We start from the raw sequence: 24276 nt of genomic DNA on the forward strand, positions 1-24276 counted from the left end.
TGCTACTACCACAACTACTACTACCACTATGACTACGGCTACTACGGCTAGTTTGACTACTACTACTACTACTACTACATTTACTACAGCTGCAGCTACTACTACTACTACTACTACGGATACTACTATTACTACGGCTACTACAGCTGCTACTACTACTACGACGACGACTACTACTACTACTACTGCTACTACTACTACGTTTACTACAGCTGCAGCTACTACTGCTACTACCACAACTACTACTACCACTACGACTACTACAGCTACTTTGACTAGTACTACTACTACTACTACTACTACATTTACTACAGCTGCAGCTACTACTACTACTATGACTACTACTACTACTACTACGACGGATACTACTATTACTACAGCTACTACAGCTACTACTACTACTATGACGACTACTACTACTACTGCTACTACTACTACGTTTACTACAGCTGCAGCTACTACTGCTACTACCACAACTACTACTACCACTATGACTACGGCTACTACGGCTAGTTTGACTACTACTACTACTACTACTACATTTACTACAGCTGCAGCTACTACTACTACTACTACTACGGATACTACTATTACTACGGCTACTACAGCTGCTACTACTACTACGACGACGACTACTACTACTACTACTGCTACTACTACTACGTTTACTACAGCTGCAGCTACTACTGCTACTACCACAACTACTACTACCACTACGACTACGGCTACTACAGCTACTTTGACTAGTACTACTACTACTACTACTACTACATTTACTACAGCTGCAGCTACTACTACTACTATGACTACTACTACTACTACTACGACGGATACTACTATTACTACAGCTACTACAGCTACTACTACTACTATGACGACTACTACTACTACTGCTACTACTACTACGTTTACTACAGCTGCAGCTACTACTGCTACTACCACAACTACTACTACCACTATGACTACGGCTACTACGGCTAGTTTGACTACTACTACTACTACTACTACATTTACTACAGCTGCAGCTACTACTACTACTACTACTACGGATACTACTATTACTACGGCTACTACAGCTGCTACTACTACTACGACGACGACTACTACTACTACTACTGCTACTACTACTACGTTTACTACAGCTGCAGCTACTACTGCTACTACCACAACTACTACTACCACTACGACTACGGCTACTACAGCTACTTTGACTAGTACTACTACTACTACTACTACTACATTTACTACAGCTGCAGCTACTACTACTACTATGACTACTACTACTACTACTACGACGGATACTACTATTACTACAGCTACTACTACTACTATGACGACTACTACTACTACTGCTACTACTACTACGTTTACTACAGCTGCAGCTACTACTGCTACTACCACAACTACTACTACCACTATGACTACGGCTACTACGGCTAGTTTGACTACTACTACTACTACTACTACATTTACTACAGCTGCAGCTACTACTACTACTACTACTACGGATACTACTATTACTACGGCTACTACAGCTGCTACTACTACTACGACGACGACTACTACTACTACTACTGCTACTACTACTACGTTTACTACAGCTGCAGCTACTACTGCTACTACCACAACTACTACTACCACTACGACTACGGCTACTACAGCTACTTTGACTAGTACTACTACTACTACTACTACTACATTTACTACAGCTGCAGCTACTACTACTACTACTACTACGGATACTACTATTACTACGGCTACTACAGCTGCTACTACTACTACGACGACGACTACTACTACTACTACTGCTACTACTACTACGTTTACTACAGCTGCAGCTACTACTGCTACTACCACAACTACTACTACCACTACGACTACGGCTACTACAGCTACTTTGACTAGTACTACTACTACTACTACTAGTACATTTACTACAGCTGCAGCTACTACTACTACTATGACTACTACTACTACTACTACGATGGATACTACTATTACTACAGCTACTACAGCTACTACTACTACTATGACGACTACTACTACTACTGCTACTACTACTACGTTTACTACAGCTGCAGCTACTACTACTACTACGACGACGACTTCCACTACTACTTCTACGTTTATGACAACTGCAACTACTACTATGACTACTACTAGGACTATGGCTACTACAGCTACTACTACTACTACTACTACAGCTACTAAAACTACTACGGCTACTACTACGTTTACTACAGCTGCTACTACGACTATGGCTACTACGGCTACTATGACTAGTACTACTACTACTATTAGTAATCATCATCATCATCTTCATCATCATCATCATCATCATCATCATCATCATCATCCATCCTGACAATCTGAAAGTGTTGAAGTTGTCCAAATGTGAAGCGCTCAAAAGTGTGACGCATGCATGGAACAGTCGCAGCAATAAAGCGCAACATAATCACAATTCATAATTATATAAGTATAATAATGAAGCAATAATCATGGCATTGGAGGTGTTGCGGCAATAAAAGTGCAGATTTATGACAAATGTTTCCCGCCGCTTCCAAATTAATTATTGATCCATCAAAAAAAAAAAAAAAAAAAAGAGAGAGAAAACTGCAGAGCAGCAATATCAGCAACCATCGCGCGCGTCCAATCACTTTTAGCACAACGATTCATTACGCGCGTATTGACAACTAAACATCGAAGAAGAACACAATGGGGGGGTAAGTCTGCTTTTTTTTTTTTTTTTTTTTGAATGTGTAGTGAGAATACAGAACGTCAGAAAAGCACTTGAGGCGGACGGGATCATAAAACGTCAACACAGCGCGCAAGCTAGCATGGACGCGATCATGAAGTCATGTGACAGAAAAACGAACGGCTTCACTCGTGAAATGATTGACAAACCAACAGCGATACGATTAGCGGATGTGTTAGCCGCAACATTAGCGTGGACTTGTGACATCACACGTGGGCAGCGTTTCATCCAACTCAACGAAAATGAGGAGGTCGTACTCGTACATGAGGAAGTTGCACAATTGTGAACGTGCACGCGGCCTACTGGGAAAAACTTGAAAACAAAAACGTTGTCCATGTTTTAAGATATTCACGGGCAGCTTTTGGGACGCGGTGAATTGGAGGCGGTAAATATTTGCTAGACGGACGGGGGGAATTCCGAGCGCGCCGGGAGGGACGCTTTTTTTTTGAATACGGAATTGCTAATTAGCACGTTTAGCTAAACGATTACAATGAGCGCTCATGGCCCAAATGACACAGGGGAGACCAAATGCGTGCGTGCGTGCGTTCTAATCGATTCCTCAGTTGATGATTGACAGCTGGACTAACCAGGACACTCCGACGAAACTCCATTCATTGATCGCAACTCAACTTCTTGAAAATATTGTACTTTTTATTTATTTTTTAAAGTTTTTTTTTTTTTTACAGAAATAAGACTTTTCTTCAGAAACATTTGATTAAAAATATTTTTTCAGCACAAAAATGTACAACTTTGGAACGCTTGCAGCAGTGAAAAGTGAATATTTTTGTCCAGAGTGAATTTGATAACTTCATTATTTTTCATGTACAATGAATACCTTTAAAAAGTAATTTTTCTACTTGCCGTCGACTGATGATGACATCACCTGTGCTGAGGAAGTTGGTCACGGCCAATTATGGCTCACCTGTTTTCTGGGTTTGGTCAGTAAACTGAGCCATGATTGGTCGTCACCTACTTCCTCAGCACAGGTGATGTCATCATCAGTTGACAGCAAGTAGAAAAAAAAAAATACTTTTGAAAGTTATGAACTGTATAAGAATAATAATGACGTTATCAAATTAATTCTGAATTTTGTTCAATGAGTCAAATGTTCCTTGAAATGACTGAAATAATTTTTGACCTTCAGAGAAAAGAATATCTAACTTTTTTTTTTTTTTTTAATTGTGAAAACATATTCTGCCGACGTTTTCTAAAAATTTATCTTTTCAGTGATGAAAAGACAATGACAAAAATGGCTTTTCAAAAATATGAGACTTTACAAAATATACAACTTTGGAAAAATGTATTTTCAAAGAGAGAACGTTCGGGGAACGACTTTTGTAGAAATGTGCGTCTTTTTGGAGAAAACGCACTTTTTTTTTTCTTGAAAATACAGATTTTTTTTTTTTTTCCCAGACATACGACTTTTTTTTTTTGGGGGCATAAATAAATCACTTTTTCGGAAATGTACAACTCTCAGAAATATACGACTGTGATATGTACTGTAAAACAACCCCCCTCTAAATAGACAACCTTGTTTGTGAATGGCGGACATTTTTCTTGAAAATGTCCAACACAAACAGAAGAAGAGAAGAAATTTGAGATTGTGAGCGAGTTCAGTCAAGTTTGCAAAGTTGCTTTCTTGGACTTTTCCGACAGTTGTTTCTCACACGCCCTCTGGCTGAGCGAGTCCCTCCGACCCCCCCCAAAAGAACTCCTAACCTGTTAACCTGCTGCTAACCTGTCGGCCCGCCTTCATTTAACCTCGCCGCTGCTAATTTGGCAGCAGCAACCTCGTGTTTGCGTGTTTGTGTGTCAGGAAAACGTGCGCCAACTAATGAAAAGTTCTGGCTCTCTCAACATAAACATATTAACTCATTTGCTCCCAATAAGGTGTAAATATGTTTTTTTTTTACGTTTTAAGTGTCCCAAAGACGTATTTATACGTTTTTTTTGTTTTTTTTTAATGCTAGAGCATACAGAAGGCTTTGATGCAGCCTCTCAACTGCAAAGAACGGTTGCAGAAATGGTAGTTATTACACAAACGGCCAGCAGGTGGCAGCAGAGCAAAGGAGATCAACCAGGGCCATCTAGAAAAAAAAGCTCAATTACTTACAATTTGAAATAGATTTGTGAAAAGTGATGAAACTTAGCTCTCTTCTAACGCTAATTACTGCAAAACGGAAATTTTTGAAGATTTTTTGTGTGCGTAATCATCCCCGCATATGTCCAAATGTTTGTGTGTGCGCGCACGCACATTGTGGGCTCACATTGAGCCGAAGTGCCGTCGGGGTCAAGGAAAAAAAAAGTCTAAATTTATTTGCATCGTCCGTCTTGACGCAACATCTGGACGTCTAATGACTTTGTCCCGACGACACGTACGCGTCCAATCAGGAAGCACTCCATCACGCCCGGGCGACGCCCTACTTTCTCCACACACGCGCGCACACGCACACACGCACTGAAGTGAGGCCTGACATGTCAGCTCGTCTTTTTGGCAGCGACTTCCCCAAAATGTTTTCCCCGCTTAAGAAGAGGATTTAGCATGTAAACAAGATTCATCATCATCATCATCATCATGATGACCTTTGGCCTTGGCGAAGGTCTGCTGCTGCAACTTCTTTCAAAATGGGAAAATGGCCCCGATTTGCGTGCGCGTTGTGACGGCAAAGTTATTATTGCCTGGGCAGCGTTTTGAATCGAGCCGAGTCAACAATTTAACCGACTGCTCAAACAATGAACTCATCGATACGGCAATAAAATAAGAAAATAAATGACAATGCAACTCTCGGGAGGAGGAACTAATTCACCGCAATCAATTATGCTAAACTTTGTATTTATTTATTTTAATTCACAACACTTTTTTTTTTTTTTTTGCAATCAATTATGCAAAAAGAATGTAAAGTCAATCGAGTCTCTTATGTGCTTTTTTTTTTCCCACACTCGATATGTTGTGTTCAAATAAATTTTGTTTTATGTTTCCTCAACAGCTCTCTCTTTTTTACAATATTGTGATCTTTTTTAAATATCGCCAATGCTCCCACAATATCGTGATAATATCGTATCGTGATGTTTGGATATGGTTACATCCCTAATGGTCGCAAGTGGGACTTTTCCCAGTTCAAACCAGGAAGTGCGTACGGGAACGCCCCCTTGAACTGGGAAATTACACTTGTGAAGTCGGGGAAAAAAAAAAATAAAAAAAAGGACCCCGACTTCGCCGACGGACTGCAAAGTGACGTCACTCGACAAACACGATTTCCTTGAGTATGAAACTCGATAGCTTTCTTCATTCCTAAGCATTCAACACAACTCCACGTCACGCAACGTACGTGACAGGATGTCGTTATCTCCCTGCATGAAATCATACGGTCAACTAGCGAACTATATGGAATGCTTATGAAATTAGATCAAAAACAATAAAAGAAGCAAAATTGCGAGAAGTTTGCTGGGGGTCAAAATGAGTTTTAAGCACCAAAATAAAAAACAATTTAGCACTATCCGCCATTTTGGCTGTTGACTTTGGCCTCAAACGCTTTCAGGTCGGAACTTGTGAAAAACCAACTCGGTTATATTCGACTTCCGACCATCTTACAATGCAGCATTAATCTTTACTCCAACAGACCAAAAACGATATATTTGGTCTCTATTTTCTTTTTTTTTTCTTTTTTGAAGTGACAGAAAACATATGAACAATTAACAAAGCTTGTCAATACAGCAATAAGGAACAAAAAAAAATCTATACAATCATCAGACAATCCAGTTCAATTGCATAAAAAGACTAAATTACACATTTTTACACTGAAATAAAAAAAAAAAAGAAAGAAAACAAATGGACAGACTTCAATTAGACAAACTAGATCATATTTTCAAAATATTTTGGCCTTTCTTATTATTTACAAGTTTAAATATCTTTGGTCTCTTGGAGAAAAGCAAACAGTAGGAGGGGCATAAGCAAACAGTAGGAGGGGCATAGCTCAGGTGGGAGTGTCTCCAAGCTGAAGGTCGAGTTCGAACCTTAACCCTTGACTTTTATTTTATTTATTGATTTTTTCAATTTTTTTAATTTTACTCCCTAGTGTAAAACTTCGTTTCCTATTAAACAAATAGATTAAAAAATAGAGTGCCTTTCCTTACAGGGTTCTTCTGTGCCCTGCCAAGTTGTGGTTTGGGTGTGCCTGTGGGTACGATTACGGGGATATGAGGGTCATGGGGTGGCTTTCTCTTTTTATGATATTATGGACATTTGAATTGTTCATCACTTTGAGTTGCATTTGAATGTATGAAAGCTAAATAAAGTTGGATTGAGTCAAAATGGACTCACGACAGAATTTACATTATCATTAATATAATCCCAAAGTCGAAAAACCTGAGGAAAAACACTTTTACTAAAAACCAATAACCACAGGAAGTCAGCAAAACCATATAAATCGCCACGGTGTAAATATTTATTGCAGCCATCAAACTTTCAATCAGACAAAAAGACGAGAAAAAAGTGAGTCAGCCTCCGTCGAGTTGCCAAATCCAAAAAGGTTTGTCGTGTTGCGGCTGAATGCAAACGAGCTCAAGTGCTTTTCGTCGCCTCGTCAAAAGACACGCACGCACGCACGTCGGCCATCGTTCACGTGCATCAAGTCCAAAACGTGAGCGCCTCCATCTCGCCATCTTTGCCTCCCTCCCTCAGTCACTCGCCCTCCCGCCCGCTATCTCGCCGCGCGTCCAATCACACGGCAGTCAGTCCCTCTCAATAAAACAAATTAACTGATTAGACGTTTTAATCTCACTTGTCTTTGACCTTGTAGAATATATTAGTGTCGGAGAGCGCCAGGCAGGCAGGCAGCTGCTTTGCTTCAATTGGACTTTTTTTTTTTTTTTTTTTAATACAGGCACAGACAGGGCCAGCTAACAGGTTGAGGAGATTTGAAATAATAACAATTTATTATAACAATAAAAATAATTTATTATAATATTACAGCATTATATTACAAATGTAATTATTATTATTATTTAATATAATTATTTTTTTGCTTCCATTTGTTTTTTTTTGTTTTTCTGTTTTATTTTTTATTTTTTATTTATTTATTTATTTTTAAATACAGGCACAGCCGGGGCCAGCTAACAGGATGAGAAGGGTTGAAATAATAAAATAATTTATTTTAATAAAACAAATATTTTATTATAACATTATTACATAATTATTATTATATTATTTTTATATAGTATTATTTGATATTATTTTTTTGCATTATTTGATTTTTTATTTTATTTTTTTAATACAGGGACAGCTGGGGCCAGCTAACAGGTTGAGGAGGAATGAAATAAAAAAAAAATATATTATAATACAAATAATTTATTAGAATACTGCATTATTATTATTATATTTATATTATTTAATATTCTAATTATTTTTTTGCTTCCATTTGATTTTATTTATTTTTTTATTTAAATACAGGCACAGCCAGGGCCAGCTAACAGGTCGAGGAGGCTTGAAAGACGGTTGGGAAAACTTTTGTCCTTGAGACGGAATTTGACGACGAGTGGACATGTGTGACAGTTCAGAGATTTAAAAATAGACTTAAAAAAATAAATAAATAATAATAATAGAAAGGTGTCTAGCAGTAATATATTTGTGCTTTATGTAAAATAGCTTCGTATAACAATTCTCATTCAGATTAAATAATTTGACTATAATTTTGCCAATTATTGGATCAAATATTTCTCATTGAGAAAAATCGTGAGTCGCGTCTTGTGGAGACATGCACGCACCTAATTCATGCTCATTCTTATATTTCTTTCCAATTAATGTAATAACGCTTAAAAAAAAAAAAAAAGCCCCCAGCATTACATTGTCTCACAATTAGCGCTGAAGCTGACGGAGACGGTTTCCATGACGACGACCAGCCCCCAAGTCATATACAATCATATCTCCTGTTGTATATTATTTTTGATTGCATAAAGGTCAAACCTCGACAGCCTCATAAGTCAGTCGGCTCTTTCACGCTGACATGATCACAAAAAGATTTTTGGATTTTTTTTCCTCACGATGAATGCCGTCAACCCAGATTCGAACCGCGACCTCACAGCTGTGGGCCGGATTTCTTCTTAACCACTCACCACCTGGCAATCTTATTCTACTGAAAAATAATCATAATAATAATTAGTGGAAAAATAATGACATATGAATGCTATGCTTTTGGGTGTTAAAGGCATCAAAAGATTGACAAAAAGAATTTCATGTCACAAGCTGAGACACAAAAAAGAAATTGAACATAACTTTCACTTTTGGTCTTTATCTTTCATTTCTGACAGTTTGTTTGTTTGTTTGTACTTTGTCCATTTTGCCATTTCTCTTTCTTGGCATTTGGGAGCGCAAGTCCCAAAAGGCCCGTTTGTGCTAAACAAGGAGCAACAGCACCCCCTGCTGGTATTAATATGGTACTGAACTAGGGCTTCTCACACACACACACACAATCATTATCCACAGATAGATTCCATACGGAAAAGCATTTGTTCAATATCCTGCCTAGGCATGGAAGTATATCGGAAATATGGATTCATAAACACGGTATTTTTATTGCCATCAAAACATTCATTCATTCACATCCATTTGTATAGCGCAATGTTGAAATGTTTGAAGCGGAAAAGTGCACAATGAATATTTTGATGGTAATATAGCAATTCAGATTCGAATAGTGCAGATATGTTTCCATGAAAATTAAAGCTTTTTTTTTTTTTTTTTTTTTTTTTGACAACAGTCCTGTTTAAGGATGAAGTCCTATTAAAGGGACACTTTACTTATTGATCCATTTTTAGCAGCAAAAAGTTGCTACTTTTTCAATAATTAATTTGGTGACGTGATTATTTTTTTATGTACATTTAATAACTTTTAAACCATTGTTAAAATGAATCGAACGCCGGCATGTTTGTTACACGTGACTAAATAACCCGGATGTTTACGTCACTAGTGTGTAAACGCTACACTATGGAAGCACTATGCAACGCAGCCGTGCATCTAGCGTCAAACCCGGAAGGATTAAACCTTATCGCTTCGAGCCAACACGACAAAATAACACTACCGAAGGAAAGTCTGCCTTGGATGTGAAAGTTGTGGCGCCAGATGGTCTTTTCGGGCACAAAATAAACTTTGACGAACGAGTGAATCAGGCGGGGGGTGAGTGGTGCTCGTGCGGGAGCTGCAGGAATGGACAATCCGCTAATGAATGTGTGCTGTCTGGAAATGAAAGAACTCGAGGATCGGTTCCTTGCGGACAATCTCAACTGCATCCTGGAACATCAGACATTCAACATGGCAATACTAAATAGACATTCTCAGGATAGCTTTGGTTGCGATGAAAGATGTGAAGAAGAAAAGTCTTGGAGGAGCAAATATCCAACAGGTAAAGTGACACACAGTACGAGCAATGCAAAACGTGTGGAACTGACGAAATATTTCAGGAAAAAGAAAAAATAGTCAAATTAAATGTATCGTCGTTACAGCACCCAACCTCCCCTAGCTGTTTTTTTTTTTCTTTTTTGCGTAGCGTCCCACTGCGGTCAGGCCAGCCGCCACTCGAAAAGACGAAGTCAAGCCAGCCGCCCCAACGATTGTTAATACTGTGCATTACGGTAACGTGCCGACGTGCCCCTGCGTTGGCCACCTTCAAATGAATTATGAAATAAAACAGTCCGTGCAGTATAATAACCAATGCCCCCCCACCCCCGAAACATGCCTACCTTTCGCTTTAAATTTGCTTCGCTTCTCCGAGATCTTTCAGTGGCCGTAGTAAGACCTCGATTTGTGCCGGCTGTTGTGAGAGTGAAGGCTCCGTGTTGCTAGCAGTTGCGGCTCCTCCATCGGCTTGATTATTTCCCACGTCTGGTTCTTTAAAGATACTCGGTACTGCGTTGGGCTTTAGTATTAGGCGTGTGGCGTACCCCATCTCAAATTGTAACATATATTCGAAGTCCTCATGCCTGAAATGTTCGCTGCGCGCACGCCTGCTTTGTCCTTCGGGAGGTTGACAGCAAATAGCAAACAAACCATTGTCTACTCAAGTAGCTTTTTTTTTTTTTTTTTTTTTTTTTTTGGGGGGGGGGGGGGTCTCGCGGGTTTTTCCTTGCCGACGCCTTGCAAAATTTTGCAATACAGTAAGGCATAACTGACGTTTGTGTCTTCCTCGTTGTTATGTCTGCGTGAACTACTGTTCCCCAAGCGAGTATACACACTAGTGACGTCACCACTTGGGGGCGTTGCAACACGGAAGTACTTCTATGTTGAAAAAAGTTAAATAAATCAATATAGGAGTGTATTCTTCAGCTCTTATGCATGTTTCGTAGCTATACTAACTATTTACTGCCAATCAAGCCATACATGTAAAATTAAAGGAGCCTTCCTTTAATATAAGGGGAAAAAAAAACATTTATATATTTTTTTATTTTATTTTAAGTAGTTTTTCAGGAATCACTTATATTTTACAAAGGGAAAAAATATTGTTTGAGAAAGCATTTTTCTTCCCAAAAAAAAAATCAAAAAATCAAAAAACAAAATCATCCAAAAAAAAAACAAGGAAAAAAAGTGTCTCTTTTCCAAGAAGCTCACAATCTTACATATATTACGATATTTGTAGCCACTATAACGACTCCATTGTTCATTACTTATTGAGCAATTACTTGGCAGGCCACTAGGGGGAGTGCCTCATCAGAGTGGCGGGGAAATGGACGCAAGTCTCATCAGCTCAGTTTTATTATTATTATTATATTTATTTTTTATTATATATATATATATTTCTATTATATTTTGTATTGTTTTTGTTATATTATAAATTATTTTATTTATGTATTATTACTTATTTTACATTATTATTATTATTATTATTATTATTATTATTATTTTAGGATTATTTTTAGCGTCAATTATCATGGATTTATTACCTGACCAATATATATCGATAATCGTGGTATCGTCATATCGTATCGTAAGGTTCCCACCCCTAGCTATTATTGATATCAATATCATGTTCCATAGGAAATCTATACTGTTAGTAGCATACCATTTGTGGCAAAAATCTAAAAATGGTTTGCACCCCTAATCGACAGTAACACTAAATGACGATGTCAATAATTTGTATCAGCCCTTATCAATACTGATACCGATATTCCGATTTTTCTCAACCCCCAATGGATACCGACATTTTCAGCAATAACGCAAACTCCACCATAACTTTATTCCTCCACTAACGTTCGTGTCGATTATCAATATTTTGTCCCGCCCCCCCAAATCGATTGTGAATTTTGAGGATGAGGAAGCTGGCCGGCGGGGGCGCGCGCACGGAATTGATGAGAGACTTTGTCAAAGTTGAACTTGATCCTTTTGTCTTTGCGAGAATATCAAATATTCATCGGGCATAATCGTGAGCGGGGAAATCAAGCCCATTGAATTATTAATAGCGTGTGCGTATTCAAGGCATCGCTTGTAAATATTTCCTGACACTTGCCACTCCGATCCCAGCGTGACTAACTCATCAACACTGACGCAACGCGGTACTCATAACCTACATTTCGCACAACAAACTACTACATTTTTTTTTTATTAGGAGTATTAGCTTGAGTATTATTGCTACATTTTAACATTTCGCATTTCCACCTCACTTTCAAATGTCAGCAATAAATTAAGAAATGTACTCATGAAATATACACTTGCAAGTTAACCGAAAATGAGCTAGTAGCATAGCATTCAACAACATGAATGGCCGACTACCTTATCGATAGTGTAGGAGTAGCATAGCACAACAATCGCAAAACACGCTAGCACTTTCAACCACATTACCGAGCTAATCGTGGTAGCATAGCTAAATGGTCGCAGAGCTTTAACCCGTAGAATAGTGTTAGCAGTGCGGAACGCACTATAAACTTCAATAATGCGCTAGCAGCAAGTCACTAGCAACTGCTGGTGACATAGCGATAGCATTTCCGCTAGCTGTCGTTAGAATAACGTTAGCTGGTAGCACAGAAGCAGTATTGCAAATCACATTAGCAAGTTCGCCGGAAATGAGCTAGTACCATAGCACAAGTATTTCACAGCAAACTCGACAACATAAATGGCCGAATAGCTTATCGCTAGTGTAGCAGTAGCATAGCGAAACAATCGTAAAACACGCTAGTACTTTCAACCACATTACGGAGCTAATAGGGGTAGCATAGATTCAGTTTCAACTGCTTACATAGCCTTAAATCGTAGGATAGTTTTAGCATTGTGGAACGCACTATTAACTTCAATAACAATGCACTAGTAGCAAGTCACTAGTACTGCTGGGGGAACTGCACTAGCATTTCCGCTAGCAATCGTTAGAATAACATTCGCTGGTAGCACAGATTGAAGCAGTACTGCAAATCACACTAGCAAGTTCACCGAAAATGAACTAGTAGCATAGCCCAAGTATTTCAGAACAAACTAGTTCAACAACATGAATGGCCGAATAGCTTATCGCTAGTGTAGCAGTGGCATAGCACACGGTGGCAGAACACACGAGCAATTTCAACCACATTGAAAAGCTAATAGAAGTATCACACTTGCAAATCACTAGCTAGTAGCATAGCTCTAGTATCGCATAACAAACTACTTAGTTCAATGAGCTAGTGGCATAGCTTTAGTATCAACTGATCGCAAAGCATTAAAACTCGTAGAACAGTGTTAGCATTGCAGAAGGCACTACTGACTTCAACAACCGCCATAGCGTTAGCATTTCTGCTAGCAGTCGTTAGAACAACGTTAGCTGGTAGCACAGAAGCAGGACTGAAAATCACATGAGCAAGTTCAACGACAACGAATTAACTAGCTAGTAGGCTAGAAGGTATACTGAAAAACACACGAGCAAGTACAAAGACGTCATCGCGCTTGTAGCATCGCACGGTATCGCTAGTAGCATAGCCAGCGGAATCGTCGTTAGCTAGTAGGCTAGGAAAGTATTGCAAAATACTAGCGAGTCCAATGTCAAAGGAGCTCGTGTTGAATTAGGGCAACACCATATTGGGAAAATAAAAATCATAAATTTATTTAAAAAATTCTTAACCGGTGAAAACAGCACAATTATTTCTCTTTTTCCTCACACACTTCTTTGTTTTGACAATTTAAAAATAGCTTCAGTGAAAAACTGCTCAGTACAGCACGGAGGTATAATGAGGTCTAGCAGTATTTAAAGGTACTAGTAGTATACTAGTAGTCCATAGACCCATTTGAATTGTTTTCCTGCCCGTTTTTAACCAACTGCCAGTCACAAAACAACATTTGGCCTCTCGCGTGTTCGTGCGCGCTTCCCAGGAAGGCCGATCAATAAACAAGTCATAACCACATCTGAATCCATATTTACATCCAAGGACAGGAGGAGGCGGGGCTTCATCTCCTTCAAGTCACGTCATTTCGACGCCACGCGGGGGGGGGGGGAATACTGCAGACGTTACGGAGAACCAAAATGGCGGATGAAGATGCTAACGATGTTAGCATTGTTAGCATGGGGCAGGATAGTAATACAGTAAATGTGGTCGGTCACCATGTTGAAACGTTGGCGCCGTTTCACGCAATGTCGAAAATTATGGATCCGGGATGTGCGCGTGTCGTCCGTCCTCGCTAATACATAAATGTGTGTGCGTGCGCGCGCGTTGGGGATGTGGCAGGCAGGCGCTGATCCCAGACATCATTAAGCACGCCGCTCAATTGCCATCTCCAGCGCCATGGCAACAGGCTGAGTGAGGAGAGCACACCAAAAACAATAAGAGGCTGCTCGGGGGTAATTGGGGGCTTCGACAAATCGCCAATGATCGATGTGCGTGCGTGCGTGCGTGCGTTTTATTTCTTTCATTGTTTATTTATTTTTGTTCCAATGGCACTTTGCTTGCGTCTTTGAAGAGTCGCAAGTAGGGGTGGGAAACCTCTGGCTACCTCACGATACCAAACCGGGCGATACAAGGCTCACGATAACGATTCGCTCACGATATGACGACACCAGGATTACCGATATGTTGCTCAGGTAGTAAATCCGCGATAATCTGCAATAAAACTAATCATAAAATAATATTAAGAATACATTTAAAAAAAATCAAATATCAATAAATAATAAAAAAATAAATAATAAATTTAAAAATTCATAAAATTATAACAAAAATAATCTAAATACATATTACATCATTTATATTTAAAAATATACATAAAATAATGCAAATAAAAATGAATATAATAATAATAATAATAATAATAAATAAGCTCATCAGTCTTCTTCGCCATAAGACTTGCGTCCATTTCCCCGTCACGCTTATGAGGCGCTCCCCCTAGAGGCCCGCCAAGTAATTGCTCAATAAGTCATCAACAATGGAGCTGTTGTCGTGGCTGCATATGAACTACGAATATCGCAATACTTGCATAGGCGCATCCATAATCTATCGGGAGACAAAGTATCGTGATTTATCGCGATTTCGTCACACTCCGAGTTGTAAGACATATAATGACATTAAACTTCTATGAGAATAAAGCCAAATTGTTACTGTAGTGTTTTTTCAGAAAATCTCATAAATTTGAATTTATCTTACGACTCATCAAACATGCCTATTGTCATTTACATGTTTTTTTTCTGGATAAAAGCAGCAATCTTATAAGACAGTTTATTCTTCATTTCGTTGAAAACGTCTTTAATCTCATTAAAATATTTAAAAATATTTTTTTAAGAAATAACGTGCATCCATCCAGATTGAATCATAATCTTAAGAATAAAGTTGTTCATGAAAAAAAAAAAAATTGTCAGAATTTACTCATGACTAACTTATTTCAAGACAAGTCATGATCATTTAAATAAAATGCCAATAAATCATAAAAAATATAATTTAAAAAAAATTACAAAAAAGTTTGAATCTTGAGAAAAGTCCAAAAAAAAAGTCATTAATGCCGAAAAAGACGTAATCTATCACAATCTCTGGTTTAAAAAAAAAAAAAATTAAAAATCATGTATTGAAAAAAGTCTCACTTACTCATGACCAACTTCTTATTTTCAAGACAAGTCATTAATTTAAATAAAATGCCAATAACGCATAAAAAAATGTAATTAAAAAAAAAAAAGTTTCAATCTTGACAATAAAGTCATTAATGGTGAAGAAGACCTAATCTATCACAATCTCTGGTTTTGGTCCAAGAAAAAAAAAAAAAAAAAAGTTGCAAACTTACAAGAATAAAGCTTAAAAACAACCTTGTGTTTTCTGCAGCATTGTCAACGAAATCCTTCCTTGATTTATTATCTAAAGTTCTATTCTTTTCACTTGTTGTGAAAAACGGAGTCAGCAGCATTGCTAAACGGTGCCGCGAACGCACTGCTTTTGACAAAGACGGTTCCCCAAGTTGCACAAAAGAGCGCCGAGGTGCTAATCGATGCCTTGAAAGCAATCTGGGTCCGCAAATCTTTTTTGCCCGCGACGAGCGCGTCAGGACGTTTGAGGCGAAGGCGACCCGAACGACTTCAACGCTCCCCCGCCTCCGCGTCAATAAGGATTACACCCGGCTGCCTTTTATCTCGACGAACACGCTCGCTTCTTTTCCCGCGCGGGGGACAATCCACGTCTGTCTGTCTGTCTGTCTACCGTCGGGCTGAATCAGAAAAAATAAAAAAATAAAAAATAGAAAATAAAAACAGGAATTCCATAAATGCATCCCAATCCCAAAAGATCCAATCTGCTGTTTTCTACCGGAGCTGAGCAAGGCAAATCTTTGGCTGTCAACAACACACGACGCACCTTTTGTTCACACCTTCAAGTACATCACAAACGCGCACGCACTGTATGCAAAGCAGCACACAAAAGAGAAAACAATTGCATACAAAAAAAAAAAAAAAAAGATGAGCGCCTAGGAATAAGGGAAAAAAAAAAAAAGAAAAAAAAAGTGAAACGGCAGTCAGCACATTCCCATCAAGTCACGTCATCGGAAAAGGGCTTTATAAAAAAAAATTAATAATCAAAAGTTTAAGATTTAAAAAAAAAGGGGAAAAAAAAACATTTGGCGATGAGAATAAAAATTTTCTCAAGAAAAAAATTTAGAAAAAAAAAAGATAAAATCTTATGAGATTAACTCATTCATATTTGGTCAAGAAGACACCCCACAAAAAAAAAAAAAAAAAAAATTACATGAAAAGTATAATGATTCTAGAGAATAAAAGACATACAGTTCCAAAAACTAATACCGCGATAATTGAGAAAAAAAATAAATAAAAAAATTCCCGTTAATTTGAGATATTTTTTCATTAATATTCATTTTTTCCATTAAAAGTATGATTTTTTTTAATTACATTTTCAGAGAAATTATTTTCTAAATGACTGACACATTTATAAATACTTCATGATCACTGCTGTATACTTTGTTAATGATTGTTGTACGCACATAGGAAAAGAAAAGTCTGTCTGCAATGCACTCAGTGGCCAATAGAGGGAGACAGAGTCGCTCTTCTGCAGACAACTACCAATTCGAAGATTTAGTTATTAATATTGTTGAGGCTAGACAGTGGGCACCCACATCGGGTTGTATATTTATGACTGGACACCCCCCTCCCCCCCTTCTTTATTTGGGTCATTTAAGACTTTTTTTTTTTTTTTTTCCCTTGAAAAATAAATAAATCACTAAAAGTGCAGGTTTGATCTTAAAGAAAAAAAAAAATTCCAAAAATAATTTAAAGACATTTTCGACATTGAATTCATATTACAATAAGTACATTTCAATTAGAAAATTGCATATTAGAGATGAAAAATTGTTTTCAATTGAATCGGTAATCTGACAATAAAAGGTCGCATGTTTTTGAGGAAAAAAAAAACAAAAACTTAAAGTCAAAATACAATAGTCCTGTTTTCAACGATAACATCAGATACAGTTTTATATCTTTTGTATACATTTTCCATTGAAATTGCAATCTTAAAGTAGTGTCGTATGTTTTGGGGGAGGGACAACGCAACACTGGTCAGATTGAATTTGTAATCTTACAAGAATAAAATCAGATGAGTTTAAGAAAAAGTTGGGTATTTTCCACTTCAGTCCTAATAGTTACATTTTCACAACAACAAAAAAACATTTGAGTCTTGTAATCATATATTTTGGAGTTTCAAATCCCATCCATCCATTCTCCAAACCGCTTATCATAAAGAAAAAAACAATTGCATACTTTTTGAGATTAGAGTCAGAAGATTAAAGTCACATTTTCTTAAAAAGTCTTAAAATATTTCTGCAAGCACCACACCAGCATCTTGAGAACATCTTTAATGAAAAATATGTAGCAGCATTTGATTTATAAAAAGTAGACATTTTTGGGTGTTGGTTAGGTTCAGGGTGGGGGAAGCTAAAAAGTTCTTGTTAAATACAGAATCCATATACACCACTCACTCGCATCAAAATTGTGGATATTGATCTTGAGGGTGACATTTCCCCGTTGCACCTTTCTGTCACTCTTCCAGTCTCCTCTGTTGGACGTCACACTGCGACACCCCAAAAACCAGCATCCAACTTTTGGCCACTTGAGCAGTTGAGCTTCTGAAGCTCGACCCGCTCGGCTCATTTGGTAGCCAAGTGAATGGTCCCGCCCATTTAAAAAAAAAAAACACACACTGCATACTCACACGCACACACACGATGCAAAGCCCGACTGAGTAGCAGCACGGAGTCTCCAGACTCCAGGATCAGTCCATGGGCCCGTTTTTGTTTTTTTGTTTTTTTCTTGTGTTAAATAAAAGATGTCCTGTGACTGGCACTTAAGGATGAAACATTCCCCCACCCCCAAAATAATCCACACAAAAAAAAAAAAAAAAAAAAAAAAAAAAAAACGCCATCCCATCCCAAACGATTCCTTAAAAAATGACAAATTCCATCCCGCCATCCAAAAAAGTGGATTGTTAGGGGGCCAGCGTCCACGGAGCCGCACGCATCCTGGGTCGCACTGGCAGCGCGTCGGTGGGCTTTGCGTCCGTCTTCTCGCTGCTGAGAGGCGGCGTGAGGACGCCGGACGGCAGCCGGCAGCTGCCGTCGCGCTCCAGGTCCGCGTCCTTGTAGGACGACGCCTTCTCCTGAGCCGCAAACAGCACACGGGACGCGTCAACGGAGGCGCCGGCCGCACGCGCGGACGGAAGATTGATTCGTATGTACTGTCCTGATGATCTGGGTTTTATTATTTTGTTTTTAAATAGCTTGTTTTATGTTTTATTTACAGCCAAAGGGCATAGGATTGGACAGGGAGACCAAATGGCACGTGGGCTCCCTCTACTGGTATGTCACAGAATTAATGAATTAAACTCCATACCAAAAGTTTTTTTTGTTTTGTTTTGTTTTTAAGTTATAGTTGAGTTGTATTTTACAGAAGCGTATTGCATTCACTTGAGAAAAATAAAAAATAAAACAAAAAAAAACTAATTTGACACATTTTTTGTGGAGCTTTGTTTTGAGTATTTTCTTTTTTTCTGTCATAAAAAAAGAAAAATCTGAAAAACAGGGAAAAAAAATATTCAGAAAAACGTGAAGAATATACTTTATGACAGAAAAAAATATTAAGTAAAACAGAAAAAAAAGATTTAAAAAAAAAATATATACACTCAAGAAACAAAGCTCCCCAAAAAAATATTCAGAAAAACAGGGGGAATATTTTTTTTTAATGACAGAAAAAAATATTCAGTAAATCAGAAAAAAAAAAGATAAAAAATAAATAAATACTCAAAAAACAAAGCTCCTCCCAAAAAAATTTTAAAAACAGGAGTGTTTTGTTTGTTTGTTTCCCCCCCCCCTCAAGTGAATGCAATACGCTTCCGTGATATTTCCCTTTTAAGAAGTTCAATACATTTGTATTTTTGGTCTGATTGATCAATTGATTGATCGTCCCTCCAAAATGTTCACTTCACACGAGAACCCAAAAACGGGGCGTTTGTTCAACTGCGAACATGACATCGGCAAAAAGTGCCAACCATTTTCAACACTTTAGATTGGTCAATAATTTATACAAATAACACCCATGCGTACTGACCAATAATATGAACCTTATCAAATCGTGATATCCGCGCTTTCGGTCCGACGCCGGCGATATATGAAAATATGTAGTATGCATTTGAACAGAATAATTATTGACAGTAAAAAGGTTTTTGTTTTCCTCAATGGAAGCATAGTGTTAATGTTCATAGTGCTTTTTGTACATTACAACAATGAAAAATATGTTTTAAATATTCTAAATATTATACATAATATATATATATATATATATATATATATATATATATATATATATATATATATATATATAAAATACATATATATTGAGGCACCTACTACACATATTGACTTGATTCATAAGCATATTACGTGCCCCTTCATCTGACAATTAGCGTGGATTTTAAACACAGAAGGGCCAAAACATGCCTTGTGAAAATTAACCTGCACTAAACAACTAGCCACCAGAGGGCGCTAGAACTGCACAAATGGAAATCAAGCCGACTTGAACAGATGTGCCACTTTCCTGACAGGCCCACGATGATATATTGTGGCAGTTTGAATATCGCGATATTGCAGTTATCGTTACATCCCTACTGTTATCTTTGTTTTCAAATGTGTACCAGGATTGATAGTTGCAAATATTGCATATTGCAAAATACCGCTTACTACTCTTGCTGCTGCCCACGCAGTCTCGGAAGTGGAGGTGTACTTACCAACCACATCAGATAGGGGGCGTGCGTCTGAATGTTGTGCATGTCTTCCGCCGCGATGCCGTCGAACGTCTTCATGGGCGAGCCGCCGCCCGATTCCCGCAGCGCCACGGCGAACGGCACCATCCACCGCACGCACTCCTCCAGCTCCGCCCCCTTTAACGCTGCATAAAAACAAAAACAAAAAAACGGCGGCGGCTGTTAGCAAGCTAGCCGGACACGGACGAGGTACGATGGTTCTTAATTAAGCGTACCCGACACGTTCTCCACCAGCTCCAGAGACGAGAAGTGGAAGAGGGCGGCGGCGGCCAGGACGCCGTTGGAGAACTCCAGGCAGCGCATGTCGAGCATGCACACGTCCAGGAGCTGCGCACGCAAAATACATACAACCCAAAAGATTACAATATGTAATATATAATGTGAATTAAAAACACATAAAATTAACAAAAAAAAAAAAAAATGAATGAAAAAGCATTCATAAACTTAACAAAAACCATACAAAAATGAAAAAAAAAATGAAAAAAAATTTACACTGATGTATACTGTAATAAAAAAAATATATATTTTCAACTCATTCAAACGCAAAAATGTGTAAAAGGCTTTGATGCAGCTTCTGATATGAAGAGGTCGCTTAAAGCAATGGTACTTATTGCAAAAAACATCCAGCAGGTGGCAGCAGAGTATAAGAGATCAGCCAGGGCCATGTTGTAATAAGCCGTTTTCCCCATATTTTTAAACAGATTTGTGCATCATGATGAAGTTTAGCTATTTTCTAATGCTAATTGCTGCAAAACCAAAACAGATAAAAATATACTTTTTTCCCCTAATGAAAGAAGAGACTCTAATCTTTGGTTTGCTAGAACAATATTATGGGGGCCTTGCAAAATCCAAAATCTCGTAAAAAGTGAATGGGGTTACTTCCCTGAAATGGCTGGGCGTGAATGAGTTAATGGAAAAATGAATGTAAATGAAAAAAAGAACATATACGATGACTGAAAAAGCATGTATCATAAAGTAAAAATTATACTAAAACGAAAAAACAAACAAAAATACAGCTAATTAGCGGATATTTTTTTATTTATTTTTTTAAATTAACGTGGATTTCCATTATCGCGGGTAGATTTTGGAACGTAGCACCCGCAAATGAACGAGGGAACACTGTATCCAATTAATATGTTGCAAAAGTGACGTTCCGAACCTCCGCGATGTGGGCAAAGGTGGCCTGAGGGTATTTGGGGATGAGCAGCTGGTCCGACTCGTTGAGGTAGGCCACCTGCATGTACACGTTGAGCCAGGAGACGGGCGTCTGCGGGCTCAGACTCCACTTCAGGTCCTGAATCACGAGCGCGACAAAAAAACGTCAACGTCGGACGGACGACAAGATGGCCGCGCCAAACCGCGACGCCCCCGCACCTTCATGATGATGATCTCCATGCTGAGGATCTCGTCCTCGGTACAGGCTTCGTCCGTCACGTAGGCAAACTCGTGCACTTTGGGAGGGTACATCTCCTGCAACACAAGTCCTACAAGTGTCAGCTAGTGCATTATTATTATTATTTTTTTCCTTTGAGGCTTTGCATCATAACGCACACGCAGAGAAAGCGCACACTGCGCCGAAAAAGTGGGCATCCGTTAACGACGGGCCAATGGAGCGACACCTCTGGTCAGTTGTAGTAGTAAAAACAGGGCTGGGAAACTCTGGGTACCTCAAGATATGATACACGGCTCACAATTATGATTATCTCACAATTTGACGATACCGCGATTATCGATATATTGGTCAGGTCATGAATCCACGACAATCTACGATCAAACTACTTAAAGGAAGGCTCCTTTAATTTTACATGTATGGCTTGATTGGCAGTAAATAGTTAGTATAGCTACGAAACATGCATAAGAGCTGAAGAATACACTCCTATATTGATTTATTTAACTTTTTTCAACATAGAAGTACTTCCGTGTTGCAACGCCCCCAAGTGGTGACGTCACTAGTGTGTATACTCGCTTGGGGAACAGTAGTTCACGCAGACATAACAACGAGGAAGACACAAACGTCAGTTATGCCTTACTGTATTGCAAAATTTTGCAAGGCGTCGGCAAGGAAAAACCCGCGAGACCCCCCCCCCCCCCCCCAAAAAAAAAAAAAAAAAAAAAAAAAAGCTACTTGAGTAGACAATGGTTTGTTTGCTAAGTGCTGTCAACCTCCCGAAGGACAAGCAGGCGTGCGCGCAGCGTACATTTCAGGCATGAGGACTTCGAATATATGTTACAATTTGAGATGGGGTACGCCACACGCCTAATACTAAAGCCCAACGCAGTACCGAGTATCTTTAAAGAACCAGACGTGGGAAATAATCAAGCCGATGGAGGAGCCGCAACTGCTAGCAACACGGAGCCTTCACTCTCACAACAGCCGGCACAAATCGAGGTCTTACTACGGCCACTGAAAGATCTCGGAGAAGCGAAGCAAATTTAAAGCGAAAGGTAGGCATGTTTCGGGGGTGGGGGGGCATTGGTTATTATACTGCACGGACTGTTTTATTTCATAATTCATTTGAAGGTGGCCAACGCAGGGGCACGTCGGCACGTTACCGTAATGCACAGTATTAACAATCGTTGGGGCGGCTGGCTTGACTTCGTCTTTTCGAGTGGCGGCTGGCCTGACCGCAGTGGGACGCTACGCAAAAAAGAAAAAAAAAAACAGCTAGGGGAGGTTGGGTGCTGTAACGACGATACATTTAATTTTACTATTTTTTCTTTTTCCTGAAATATTTCGTCAGTTCCACACGTTTTGCATTGCTCGTACTGTGTGTCACTTTACCTGTTGGATATTTGCTCCTCCAAGACTTTTCTTCTTCACATCTTTCATCGCAACCAAAGCTATCCTGAGAATGTCTATTTAGTATTGCCATGTTGAATGTCTGATGTTCCAGGATGCAGTTGAGATTGTCCGCAAGGAACCGATCCTCGAGTTCTTTCATTTCCAGACAGCACACATTCATTAGCGGATTGTCCATTCCTGCAGCTCCCGCACGAGCACCACTCACCCCCCGCCTGATTCACTCGTTCGTCAAAGTTTATTTTGTGCCCGAAAAGACCATCTGGCGCCACAACTTTCACATCCAAGGCAGACTTTCCTTCGGTAGTGTTATTTTGTCGTGTTGGCTCGAAGCGATAAGGTTTAATCCTTCCGGGTTTGACGCTAGATGCACGGCTGCGTTGCATAGTGCTTCCATAGTGTAGCGTTTACACACTAGTGACGTAAACATCCGGGTTATTTAGTCACGTGTAACAAACATGCCGGCGTTCGATTCATTTTAACAATGGTTTAAAAGTTATTAAATGTACATAAAAAAATAATCACGTCACCAAATTAATTATTGAAAAAGTAGCAACTTTTTGCTGCTAAAAATGGATCAATAAGTAAAGTGTTCCTTTAAGCCATAAAATGGCTGAAATATTAAATCCAATTAAATCAAAATTAATATTCCTCAGAAATTGTGTGCTTCAAAAGTTGAAACATGAAGTATGTTTTAAAATGTAGTTCAGCTCGTGTTACAGGATGAATATGTAACGTGTCCCTGTGGATTTGGCTGCTGAAAAATGAAAAGAACGATGACGACGACTGCTTCGACTACTCTCGTGTCGTGAGTATTTTGTACGGCGCGTACCTCGACTTTGGCTGCGACGAAGAGGCAGCTGATGCCGATGAGCTGCAGAGTGGACTTGAAGACGTTGGTCTGCGTGGCCATGAAGCGGTCAAAGTAGTCCTGAGCCAGGTGGTACGTCTCGCGGTGGAGCTTGTACACTTCGCTCACCTCAATAGC

At 38.9% G+C, this 24276-nt stretch overlaps 1 protein-coding gene across 2 annotated transcripts in view; it reads right to left on the reverse strand.

Annotated features, from left to right (window-relative positions):
- The window catches only part of ccne1 (cyclin E1), a 91052-nt gene that overhangs the window by 61915 nt on the left and 4861 nt on the right, over positions 1 to 24276 (reverse strand). Inside the window, exons 7-12 of one of the 2 annotated variants that reach the window (XM_077520266.1) lie at positions 24121 to 24267; positions 21863 to 21958; positions 21648 to 21782; positions 20704 to 20815; positions 20453 to 20613; positions 18570 to 18829 (exon numbers count right to left, since the gene is read on the reverse strand). In XM_077520266.1, coding sequence (XP_077376392.1) covers positions 18659 to 18829; positions 20453 to 20613; positions 20704 to 20815; positions 21648 to 21782; positions 21863 to 21958; positions 24121 to 24267 — 822 coding nt within the window. In that variant the 3' untranslated portion in view covers positions 18570 to 18658. Of the gene's footprint in view, positions 1 to 18569; positions 18830 to 20452; positions 20614 to 20703; positions 20816 to 21647; positions 21783 to 21862; positions 21959 to 24120; positions 24268 to 24276 lie in introns of those variants that run through there. The other variant, XM_077520265.1, reaches the window with a different exon arrangement.

Source organism: Festucalex cinctus, chromosome 4 (genome assembly GCF_051991245.1).
Source record: "Festucalex cinctus isolate MCC-2025b chromosome 4, RoL_Fcin_1.0, whole genome shotgun sequence".
Taxonomy (NCBI): Eukaryota; Metazoa; Chordata; class Actinopteri; order Syngnathiformes; family Syngnathidae; genus Festucalex; species Festucalex cinctus.